The sequence below is a fragment of the Rattus norvegicus genome, chromosome 3 (assembly GCF_036323735.1).
Source record: "Rattus norvegicus strain BN/NHsdMcwi chromosome 3, GRCr8, whole genome shotgun sequence".
NCBI classification, from domain to species: Eukaryota; Metazoa; Chordata; class Mammalia; order Rodentia; family Muridae; genus Rattus; species Rattus norvegicus.
Window position 1 is genome coordinate 173646777 of NC_086021.1, and position 12199 is coordinate 173658975.

A 12199-nucleotide genomic window follows, 5' to 3' on the forward strand; every position below is an offset into this window, starting at 1 on the left:
TTCAGAGTTGCCAGCTAGGTTTAGAGCCAAGTAAATAGAGGCACTAGCCGGTTCTAGCTCACGCCTGTAATACCACCAGCACTTGGTACTGGGATGGCCATGCTGCACATCGAGCACTTCCTAGCTGGTGAAAGCGCCTCGAGGTGCGTGGGCCCTCAAGCCAGCTCTTCCCTCCGCCACTCGCCCACACTCCTTCACGCTGGGTCGGCAATCTCTAGCATTCGAGGACCAACGTCCGTGTCCCTCCGGTAACCTCGGAGTGGTTTCCGGGACGGCACCGGAAGTTCTTTCTCACCCGCGCTTCCTATTGGATGGCCACCTTTAGTGGGCGCAGGCGCTGCTGGGAGGCGGAAGCAGCCGCAGGTATGGCGGCTGCCATGCCGCTGGGTTTATCGTTGCTGTTGCTGGTGCTAGTGGGGCAGGGCTGCTGTGGCCGCGTGGAGGGCCCACGCGACAGCCTGCGAGAGGAACTCGTTATCACTCCGCTGCCTTCCGGCGACGTGGCCGCCACATTCCAGTTCCGCACGCGTTGGGATTCCGATCTGCAGCGGGAAGGAGGTGAGTTCAGGACCTGAGGAAAATTTCTGCATCACCTTGCTTAGTTCCTAAAGAAGCTATCTCAGGGGGCGGGGCTTGGGTCGCTACTCACCTGCCCTGGTTTCTTCAGTGTCCCATTACAGGCTCTTCCCTAAAGCCCTGGGACAGTTGATCTCCAAGTACTCTCTGCGGGAGCTACACCTGTCATTCACGCAAGGCTTTTGGAGGACCCGATACTGGGGGCCACCCTTCCTGCAGGCTCCATCAGGTGCAGAGCTCTGGGTCTGGTTCCAAGACACTGTCACAGAGTGAGTTCCTACCTTGTGGCCTGTTAAAGGCTGTAGAGGGAGTGTGGCAGGGGAAGGTGTTGCCATCTTGCCGTTGGCCTTGAGATCAGCTACTCCAATAGGTGGTGATCCCACTGAGTTAAAACCGATTTGGGAAGTAATGTTACATGGCTGGAGAGATGTCTCAGTCAGTAAAATGCTTGCTACTCAAGCTTGAGGACCTGAGTTTAATTTCCAGACCCCACTTTAAAAGTCAGGTTGGTGATACAGGTTTGTAATCCTGTAATTGGTGGAGACAGGAAAACGGGTTTGCTGGACAAGCCAGTCTACCTGATTCAGTGACCTCCAAGTTCAGTGACAGAACCACCCCCCCCCCCAAAAAAAAAAAACAAAGTGCAGAGGGAATGAAAGAGACATATGTTGTTGATCTCTGACTTCCATAGCTATTTGCATAAGTATGCATGCACATACAACACGAAGAAGTTACATTACCACTGAGTGACATTCTTTACTTTGCTGAGTGAATATCCTCTCCTGAATACTTCCACGTCTGAGGTACTACGTGCATTTTTCTAATGAGGCAAATAGCAGGTGGTTGGTGCCATGCTTGGGATGGATGTAAGGCCGTGATAATCAGCAGACTAGGTGGGGTTTTCCATTTTGTTTTGTCTTGTTTTGTTTTAAAGACATTCATTTGTTAAAAAAAAACCAAAAAACCCATGCCTAACAAAACATTGTGGGATAGCATTGGGCTACAGGATGGTCTTTGTGAAAGGAAACTGGAGTTTCATTTCAAAGCAGAATCAAGTTTCTAGCTGTTGCTTGTGAACTACAGAAAATCTCCAGTAGCTGCTGTGACCTTCCTAGAGTAGAATTTTTCCATGCAGAGATTGCAAACTTATTTCAGTATAGGCTACAAAATACCAATGACAGAGGGATTAAGGCATTGATGAAACCCTGGAATGAGAATTTAAGGGTGTCTCATTTGCCTCCTAACTACCCTGCAAGGATCAGTAATGCAAAATATTAACAGGTTTAGAGCCCTGATAGGGAGGGTTAAGGTTTGTGGCAGATCTAAGAGTCCGTGACAGTCTGAGATAGTCACCACTCGTTCCTATGGATTGTAACCATATGACAGTGGAGACCTAATGTGTTCAGACTGTCACTTCCAAGAGAGATCAGACTGTCACTTCCAAGAGAGATCAGACTTTTGCATGAGAAATGACATTTAAATTCCAACAATTAATTTTAAAGTTTATGGACTGCTATATGGGTTGGTATTGCACACACCAGATATAGCGTGGTGCTTAAAGCAATGTGCTACTGCCACCTAGCCATCTCCTAAAGGGGGCTTAAGTGGGGCCTTGAACACTCAGAAAACACAACACTATGGACTGTGCTTGAGGAGAACAGAAAAAGCCCTTTGGCGGAGGGGGACAAGGCTGGAGCAGTACTTTGAAGGCAGCAGAACCATGAGCAGAGTGTTCCCAGGTAAGATGCATCACTTGAACAAAGACCTCTAGGGCCACTGAGATGCCCTGAGAAGGGGCTAAGGAGGTAAGACGAGGCAAGGGCATCCCTAAGCAGGAGCGGTGATGTTCTAACTCCCATCATCTGGTTTATCTTACGGTTGAGCTGCAGCTTCATTCTACCATAGACTTGACAGTTGGCTGTGGCTATATGAAGGAGACCACCACACAAGATGTGGAGTTACAAGGGTATAACCGAAGACAGTAAGTAGGTTTGTGTCTCTGTCTAGTGTGGATAAGTCTTGGAAGGAGCTCAGTAATGTCCTCTCAGGGATCTTCTGCGCGTCCCTCAACTTCATCGACTCCACCAATACCGTCACTCCCACAGCCTCCTTCAAACCTCTGGGGCTGGCCAATGGTGAGATAGCCCCTGGGGCCTTTCCTCCTTATACCCTCCACCCTAGCATTTGTGTCCTTCCCCTCGGGCTCCTCTTCCACAGCTGGGCTAGATCCTAACCGTGGTGGGTATACAGGTCCCCTGTAGCCTCCCTCCTAAGGTTCCTGTCTCTGCATTGCTTACTCCCTGGAGTATCTCCTGGAGGTGGGACCTCTGGGCAGTAGTACTGAGTGCCACAGCAGTGAGTGGGTGAGGTCACCCACATCTTTAGTGTGTGACTTCTAAGGGACAAGACTCAGAGATTCCCTTGATAGACGTCTGTCTCCCTCAGACACTGACCACTACTTCCTGCGCTATGCTGTGCTGCCCCGGGAGGTCGTCTGCACCGAGAATCTCACGCCGTGGAAGAAGCTCCTGCCCTGTAGCTCCAAGGTGAGTGTGGGTGGGTGGGGCCAGCACGAGAAGGCAGCTGGCAGATGCCCTCACAGCCTGGAAGCCAGAGTCCATCTAAGAGAATCTGTGCCCCATGTGAAGTGGGACACTGACCAGCCCTGTGTCTCTTCCCGTCCCTTCCAGGCAGGGCTGTCCGTGCTACTGAAAGCAGATCGATTGTTCCACACCAGTTACCACTCCCAGGCAGTGCATATCCGGCCAATCTGCAGAGTAAGTCGTGGGGAATGAGGGTCGGTGTTATCAGTGGCTCTGAGAGGCAGGGCAGGTAAGTCTGTCTGAGTCCAGCTGAGGAGCGAGCGGCTGCAGTGATACTCATGACGTGGGGTATTGGCTGTGCACCAGGGTAATTGAGTGGTTTCCCGGGGAACATTCAATAAATCCTTCTCGCGGAGCACAGTCAGGAACAGCAGCCTGTGGACGCAGCTGCTGGCCCAGTCGCTCGCCAGCTGGCATGACCTTGAGGAAGTCGTTTCATTTCCTCGAACTTCCTTCTTTCAACTGTCACAGGAGAGTAATAGATTCTACTTTGAGGGTGGTTTTAATGGTTCATCAAACTGATACACGTAAAGTCAGCAGACATGGGGTCTGGCTCGGGGTCAGGTCTGCTCCACAGGGGATGGTAGCAAGGCAGCAGAAGAGAAGATAGGAAGAAGCAGGTCGGGGGGAGTCCGTCCAAGCCAGTCCTTGGAGCTGCATGTTAGATGAGAGCATGGTCCCTGACTGCTACCCTCTGCCCCGTGACAGAATGCTCACTGCACCAGTATCTCCTGGGAGCTGAGGCAGACCCTTTCAGTTGTCTTTGATGCCTTCATCACCGGACAGGGGAAGAAAGGTAAGCTGTCTTGACACCTCATCTCTATCTACCTGTTGCAATCCTGCTCTGACTGCTTGGACCCACTTATCCTAGCCCTCGTTCAGCCCAGTTTTTTCTTCTCAGACTGGTCCCTCTTCCGCATGTTCTCCCGGACTCTCACAGAGGCCTGTCCATTGGCATCTCAGAGCCTAGTTTATGTGGACATCACAGGCTACAGCCAGGTACCAAGGTGTCTAGCCACACACACACACCCTTCTTCCCCAACATTAGCCTGCCCCTCTGACAGCTTCTGAGTGCTGCTCTTGTGTTGCTAGGACAACGAAACACTGGAGGTGAGCCCTCCCCCAACTTCCACATACCAGGATGTCATTTTGGGCACCAGGAAGACCTATGCCGTCTATGACTTGTTTGACACAGCCATGATCAATAACTCCCGAAACCTCAACATCCAGCTCAAATGGAAGAGACCCCCAGATAATGGTGAGTTGTGGACGTGGGGTGTGCAGCAGACTCAGGTGTGATTTTTCTTCAGGTTCGCAGGGGCTCAGACCCAACTCTCTGCATTAATATGTTCCTGGTTCTAAACACGCATTTTCCAGGCTTAGAGACTAGGCAAGTTCCTAGTTCCACTGAGCATTTATGTCTAACAAAACAGGCACCTAGTGGTCCCTGGTGGGCAGGAGGTAATGATTAATGTGAATACAGAGTTCATTGTACACTCAGTTGGCCAAATAGTCGATGCCATGCTGCAGACTTAGAGTAGTAGTTGATGGCTGCAGACTTAGAGTAGTAATTAGTCGATGGCTGCAGACTTGGAGTAGTAAATAGTCGATGGCTGCAGACTTGGAGTAGTAAATAGTTGATGGCTGCAGACTAGGAGTAGTAAATAGTCGATGCCATGCTGCAGACTTAGAGTAGTAAATAGTGCTGCCTTATTCACCACGCCTATGCTGGAAAAGAGAACCCTCAGTTTGTTATGCTGTCACTAGGGGGAAGGAGGAAACAGCTTAGAGTATGGTATGGCAGGAAGGGGATACAGTGCTGGACACATGAGCACTGGTTTGGGCACTTTCTTCTCTTTGTGAGCAAGGGAAGATGGATGATTCCAGAGCCCAGGCTTCCCAGTGCTTTTCTGCATCCACTCCCCTACCTAGGACTCTGAGCATGGCCCAGGGAGCTGGGATGGGAAGGGACTCTTTAGGAGCAAGACAGTGTTGATTGTTTTTTCTCTTAGCAGAAGCCCTGCCCGTGCCCTTCCTGCATGCACAGCGGTACGTGAGTGGTTATGGGCTACAGAAGGGCGAGCTGAGCACCCTGTTGTACAACTCTCATCCTTACCGGGCCTTCCCTGTGCTGCTACTGGATGCTGTGCCCTGGTACCTGCGGCTGTATGTGCACACCCTCACCATCACCTCCAAGGGCAAGGATAATAAACCAAGTGAGGAGCCAACCCCATCCCCCTACACACACCCATACGCACACCCCAGTTCACCCAACTTTAGGTCCTCCAGATTCACAAAGAGAGGATAAGGAACAGGTTCCAAAAATGCAACAGAAAGCTTCTCTGTGTCTGGTTCAGAAGTAACAGATGCATTTAAAACGCATACTCCTGCTGATTCTTAGAGCCTTCTGAGGCCAGCACTACACAGAGAAACCCTGTCTCAAAAAACAAAACAAAAAAGTAAATTAAAAAGAAAGAAAAGAAAATTCCATGTCTTTAAAATACCCAAAGTCTTAAAGCTCAAAGTCTCAGCCAGCCTGTGGTGGTCCATGCCTTTAGAGTTTGAGGTTAGCTTCGTCTATGAGTGAGTTCCAGGATAGCCAGGGCTACACAAAGAAACCAAACAAGTCAAAGTCTCTCAGCTCCTATAAAATCAAAACAAATACTTCCTCACTTCAAAGGGGAAGAACCCGGGCACAGTCACAATCTCACAAAGTAGAACCAAATCCAGCAATACACACAGCTCAGTCTCCAGTGTCTGGGACTCACTCCTGGGTGTGCGGGCTCCTTGAGTAGCTTGGGTCACCTCTTTGACTTTGCCCGCTGCAGCACACACAGCTTGTTTGCTAGGCTCCCTTGGCTCCACTCCATTGCTGCTGCTGCTGTTCTTGCTGGTCATCCCAGGGGATTGGCATCTCCAAAATACTGGGTCTTCTGCTGCAACCAGGCTGCATTTCACCAATAGACTTTCCTGAGCTTTCTTCAGAGATCCCAACCCTGCCACATAGTGCCAAGCCTCACGTGCTCTCACGACACCTTCATACCTTTAAAGCCAGCACCAGCTAAGTGACTCTATTACTAAATTTTGTTGCCCAACACTAGCTAGGTACAACCTTGGCTACCTCTGGAACACAGCCTCTGTGTGCTGACTCTCAGAAAACACTTCCCAGAAGATTTCATCTCATGGTGCTGGTCTCTTCTTAATCACTGCTAATTCTTCAGCTCCAACTCACCACCATTTATTGTCCAGCAAAGCAAAGGTTTTTACCTTAGTGCTTCTGGTCTTTTGTTAATCACAGCCAATTCTTGAACTCCAGTTGGCCAGACACCACAGATTCTTCACACAGATGGCCTGGTAGAGTCTTTGTTTCCCATTGAAACTTCCCAAGCCATCTCCACCATCTGCATTGCTCTGAACATCCTCATCCTCCAAGCTCCTACAGAGCAGCTCAGTAAGCTGTCAACACTAATGGCTTTTCTACCTCAAGGTTCCAAAGTCCTACTACAGTCCTCTTTATAACATGGTCATGTGTGTCAGAGCGGCACCCCATTCCTGGTACCAACTTCGGTCCTAGTCAGATTCCTGTTGCTGAGATGGAATACCATGAGTAAAAGCAAGACGGGGAGGAAAACCCCATTGTAGTCCATCATGAAGGACGTGGGCTTTAGTTTTTAGGGAGTTTCAGGTCCTGTGTTGTTCCTCTGCGCACTCAGTTCTGCTGTTACTCCATGCTGCATTTCCTGTGCTTCCCTCTCTGCCCCCAGGAATTGCTGGGGGTGATCCCAGGGCCTTGTACATGTGAGCCCACTGTTCTACCACTGGGCTCCCTTTCCCCTCCTTTAAAAAAACAATGGTTCTGCTGGTGGGGGCACTGCAGAGATGGCCTAGCAGGTTATGAGCACTTGCCACTCTTCGAGCAGACCTAAGTTTGCTTCCTAGCATCACTTCAGGCAGCTCATAGCTCCAACCCCAGGAGATCTAACCCCTCGTCTGTCTGCTTTGGGTACTGCACTCTTGTGCACACACCCTCTCGGCAGACACAGATACATAAACGTAAAACAAAAAATAATTAAAAAAGAACTAATACTCATCTGCAAAGGGTCACAGCTTTTGGTGTTGATTCTACCCACCTATCCATGTATTTATTTGTCTTGGGTTTTGAGGCAGGGTCTCCCTCTGTAGCCCTGTTTGTCTTAGAATGTACTATGTGGACCAGGCTGGCCTTGAAGTGCTGGGATTAAAGGTGTGCCCCACCACCGCCTGGCCTAATTTATCTTTTAATTCACTTACAAAGTAACAGGTTTTCTTATGGCTCTCTCATACATACTTTTAAAAAAGTGTTATTTGCTAAAACTGGGTCATCTATTACCTAATATGCATGAGGAGTGTTTCACATTCTGTCCTTGTCCTTGTGGCGCTGTTTAATGTGTGCACCTCACCCTGCATTTCCTGTGAGCCAGTGTTAGATTAGAAACCTGATTAGGTTTATGTCCTATATTTTTGGCAAGGATTCCCAAATGACTAGACCTTCTCCTGTATTATATCAGACAGTGACGTCTGCTGCCCCCGATTCAATTTCATTATTTCATCATTTGATTGTTTGCTTGCTTTTGGGAGGAGTTCAGTTGTGAGGCACTTGTGCAGGGGGTTTGATTCTCTTTACCATGTGGGTTCCAAGGATTGAAACAAGCAGAGTTGTCAGGCTGGGTGACAGGTGTCTCTACTCATGAGCCATCTCACTAGCCAAGATGCCACAGTTTAGCAATGTGAAGATTGACAGGCTGCAGTTCCATGGCAGCCTCTTGTGACTGTGTCCTGGGGGGACATAGGTGGTCTGAGTTTAGATACAGAGTCTGGGTGGCTCTTGCCTCCATCCAGGTTATATCCACTACCAGCCTGCCCAGGACCGGCAGCAGCCCCACCTCCTGGAGATGCTCATTCAGCTGCCGGCCAACTCCGTCACCAAGGTCTCCATCCAGTTTGAACGAGCCCTGCTCAAGTGGACAGAATACACGCCAGACCCCAACCATGGCTTCTATGTCAGGTGGGATCTACCCCAGTTAACTGCCCCGCTTCTACCTCTTACCCTTTGGTGGGAGGAGCTAGTGAAGAACATGGCCATCTGTCTACTCTGCAGCCCATCTGTCCTCAGTGCCCTTGTGCCCAGCATGGTGGCAGCCAAACCAGTGGACTGGGAAGAGAGCCCTCTCTTCAACACCTTGTGAGTGTGCCACACCCTTCTGCTATTCCAGAGTCATGTGAGATTTAGCCAGCCCTCTTGAAAGTCCTGGTGGTCTGTGACATTTGTAAAGAAGTATAAAAGGTAAAGACTGTGGGTGAGGATAGTAGCATTGCCTACCAAACATCAGCGAACACTTACCAGTATCAGGGACTCAGAGAGCACCTGGCTGGTCCCCTGCTCACAGCCCATGGGGCCAATTGTTGGTGGTGGCGGTGGTGGCCTGCAGTAGGTTACCTGTTTTTTTGAGGAGAGCAGTTAAGGCTGAGACTGAGGCAGTAGTCAAGGTGGGCCCTTTGCTTCCGTGCAGCTGCTCTGCTTTGATCAGATCAGGTGAGTGCATGCTCTCCAGTGATTACTTCCTTACTAGGTGTCTGCAGCACACGCTATGGAGGAGAGCAGGGAGATGGGGAGGGAGGGGTAGCAGCCCTGTCTCACTGTCCTTCCATCCCTAGGTTCCCGGTGTCTGATGGCTCCAGCTACTTTGTCCGACTCTACACAGAGCCCTTGCTAGTGAACCTGCCCACCCCCGACTTCAGCATGCCCTACAATGTGATCTGCCTTACATGCACTGTGGTGGCCGTGTGCTATGGCTCCTTCTACAATCTCCTCACCCGAACCTTCCACATTGAAGAGCCCAAATCCGGCGGCCTGGCCAAGCGGCTGGCTAACCTCATCCGGCGTGCTCGTGGTGTTCCCCCTCTCTAAGATTCCCTTTCTTCAGCAACTACAGCTTCATACTCACCTGCCCCAGGGGAGCAGTGGCAGGGCTTTTTCTGCCATGCCCTCTTTCCCCAGAGTTAGCTTCTGAAGCTAACTCCCCCTGGATCTGGTCTGGGCTAAGGTATGGTTTCCATTGTGGTAGACTTGAGCCAAATCCCGTCTTCCCTCCTCACCTGTGGCAGCCACATGTCTACCTAGAAGGGGCCGGTGCTGCTGTATACTGGACAGCCTAGAGAGATGCCTCCGTCATTACAGGACATTCTGCTGGCCCAGGTAATGGGGTGCAGTAGAGCTTGTGGTACTGTGGGAGGGGCGCTGAATTTACTGGTGTAATAAAATGCCTACCCTCCTAGGTCGTTGTTGCGTCCTCCGTGAGGCCTGGGAAGAGTCCCCAGCCTGTGATGAGTGCTGGGTCCACCCTGGCCAGAAATGCCTTCTCAGCTTTATCCCCCATCCCTCGTAGTGATTCCCCATCTCTGGTTTTGGCTGGGAGATTTTCTGTAAATATAACATATGATCATGAAAACCCTACTAGCAAAGGCAGAGCACAGTGACTAACTGCAGCGTGTCAGAATGGCTGAGTCTCTGTAGTGCTTGAAAATGTTTGGTATTAAGGACCACTCCACTCCTTAGCTCGCAGTGCTCCTGCATCCCTTTAATCCCAGCACTTGGGGGACAGAGGCAGGTGGATTTCTGTGAGTTCCAGGACAGCCTGGTCTACAGAGCATGTTCCAGGATAGCCAGGGTAACACAGAAACCCTGTCTCAAAAAACAAAACAAAGCAGAAAAAGACCACTCACTCGGTCACATACTACCTCTGGAGCCTGCCCTCCCTCACCTCCTCTTAGAGAACGCTGGGTCCCTGTAGAGCACGTCCATAAGCACAAGCCTCCCCCGACCCCCAGCTTCTCCAGCACACTTGAGTTAACTGTTCTCTTTGCTCATAGCCCACGTTTTCTTCCTGGCGTGTCAGTTTGACAAAATGCATTGTTCACCAACCACACACCCCTTAACTACCTGGCTCACTCTTGCTTCCAAAGCTGCATGTGTGGGACATTGCTTCTTCCTCTGGGGAGGCTGTGACATGTCATGGTGCATCAGGGCCCTCTGCCCGCCCCTTGTTGTCGCCAGTGCTCCCTGCATGGACTTTGAGCAGGATGTGGCCCATCTCAGGACATACCACCAGTGCCTAGCAGTGCAAGCATTCTAGGAGTGAGTTCTGGTCTGGGATCTGGGATAGAGGGGGCAGGGATACCCTGAAGCTATGTAGGTGTGAGCATAGCAGTAGACCTGGGGTATCTGGTTCAGCTCAACCACTGGCCGGCCCACTTGGGTCTGTCGGCAGCCCAGGCATCCAGGCACCGAGGAAATGGTGCTGGGCTAGTCCAGACTCAGCCCCAAAGCAGCTTGGTCCAGATATTTCTTCTTGTGCTTTCTCCCCAAGTAGCAAATAAGCAGGCTGTGGGGGGCATGAGTGTAGCTGAGCCAGGAGCAGTGCATACAACTGTGCTTGCTCTCAGTGCTCCAGGCTGCAGCTAGGACTGGGAGCTAAGGCTCACTCGGGCTACATAGACCCAGGGTTTAAAACAAAAGGAGTCAAAGGCTGGGCATGTTGGCCAGTGCCTTTCATCTGAGCACTAGAGAGGCAGAAGCAGGTAGATCTCTTGAGTTTGAGGCCAGCCTCATCTCCATAGTTTCAAGACAGTCAGAGCGACATAGTGGAACCCTGTCTCAAAATAGACAAAAAGAAAACAAATGTAGGTGAGTGGCTCTCATGGCAGCTAAGTGGTGTGGAATGACGGCCAAGTCAGAAGGGCTTGAATTCGGCCTGATAGTTCTCCAGCGTGTCAGCTAGAAGTGACCTCCACATGCTGGCTGCACCTGCATGTCCTGATCACCTCTTCCAGCATTTATTTACCCATCTGCCTCATCTACTTGTCTTCTCCACTTGATGGCTAAAGTCGCCTTGCTGAACTTGTCATAGTCCCTTGTCCCATCCCAGATGTGCTCACCCACTGTCCCCCTATCGGTGACATGCAACCTCTTTCCACCAGTCCAGCCCGTTGAGGCATCTTTAATCTTCTCTTCCACATCCAGTGTGCACCTTCAGGACAAGTTCAGAATCTGACAGCTTTGTGTATGTGGGCGCATATGGAAGCTAGAGGTCACGGCAAGTGTCATTCCTCAAGGACTATCCACCTGGGCTTTTTGTATTATGTGTATGTTTTATCTGCATGTATGTCTGTGCATCACATGCATATGGTGCCCATGGAGACCTTGCGACAGGTTACAGATGGCTCACCATGTGGGTTCTGGAAATGAAAACCAAAGAGCAGCCTGTGCTCCTAACTGCCGAGCCCTCTCCTGCCCACTACCTTGTTTTTTAGACAGGGTTTCTCACTGGCTTGGAATTGGTCAAGATTGGGTTGGCTAGGCTGCGATGGGCCTGTCTCTGCCTCCAGAGCACTGGGATTACATGTGCTTGCCGCCATGCCTGTCTTACATGTGTTCTAGGGATAGAACTCTGCCCCTCGATCTGACTCAGCCATCTCCCAGCCTTTCTGACGTCCTCGTCCTTCAGGACTGTTCCTGGGCACACCCTGTTTGTAGTTGCTTCCTAAGCCCAAGCTTCTTCCTTTCCTGATTGTTTCCACTCTACTCAGACACCTTCTAGCATACCGTGAACAGTAACTAGTACTCCTCAGTGGCAGTGCCTGGATGGTCAGTAACTGGTCCTCCTCAGTGGCAGTGCCTGGATGGTCAGTAACTGGTACTCCTCAGTGGCAGTGCCTGGATGGTCAGTAACTGGTACTCCTCGACCGCAGTGCCTGGGTGGAATTTGCACTTGCAAGGTTGGAAGAATGTGAGACCCCTAAGATCGTGCAGAAGCTCCCTGCTAAGCAAGTGAGGCCAGCCAGTTGTCCGCTCTGGAAATGCTGAAAGGAAATTCTGAGTGTATGTGTATTGTTGACAAGAGCCAAGACTTTAGACCCTTGGGAATTGGCAAAGCTTCCCTCTGGTTCAAGTCTGAGTGTTGGCCAGTGTGTGCAACCGCAGC

The 12199-nt window shown here is 50.6% G+C and overlaps 1 protein-coding gene across 2 annotated transcripts; it reads left to right on the top strand.

Annotated features, from left to right (window-relative positions):
- The first annotated feature begins 327 nt into the window (after positions 1-327).
- Positions 328-9493, top strand: Pigt (phosphatidylinositol glycan anchor biosynthesis, class T). 2 transcript variants are annotated; one of them, XM_006235532.5, is made up of 12 exons: positions 328-558; positions 668-845; positions 2584-2711; positions 3022-3122; positions 3267-3353; positions 3888-3975; positions 4081-4178; positions 4272-4437; positions 5192-5395; positions 8058-8223; positions 8317-8400; positions 8874-9493. In XM_006235532.5, exons 1-12 carry the CDS (start codon positions 366-368, stop codon positions 9124-9126), a joined length of 1746 nt encoding a protein of 581 aa, XP_006235594.2. In that variant the 5' UTR covers positions 328-365; the 3' UTR covers positions 9127-9493. The 2 variants fall into 2 exon arrangements, with proteins under 2 accessions (XP_006235594.2, NP_001100010.2); NM_001106540.2 differs by having other exon boundaries at positions 334-558; positions 5195-5395; positions 8874-9492.
- The last annotated feature ends 2706 nt before the right edge of the window (positions 9494-12199 follow it).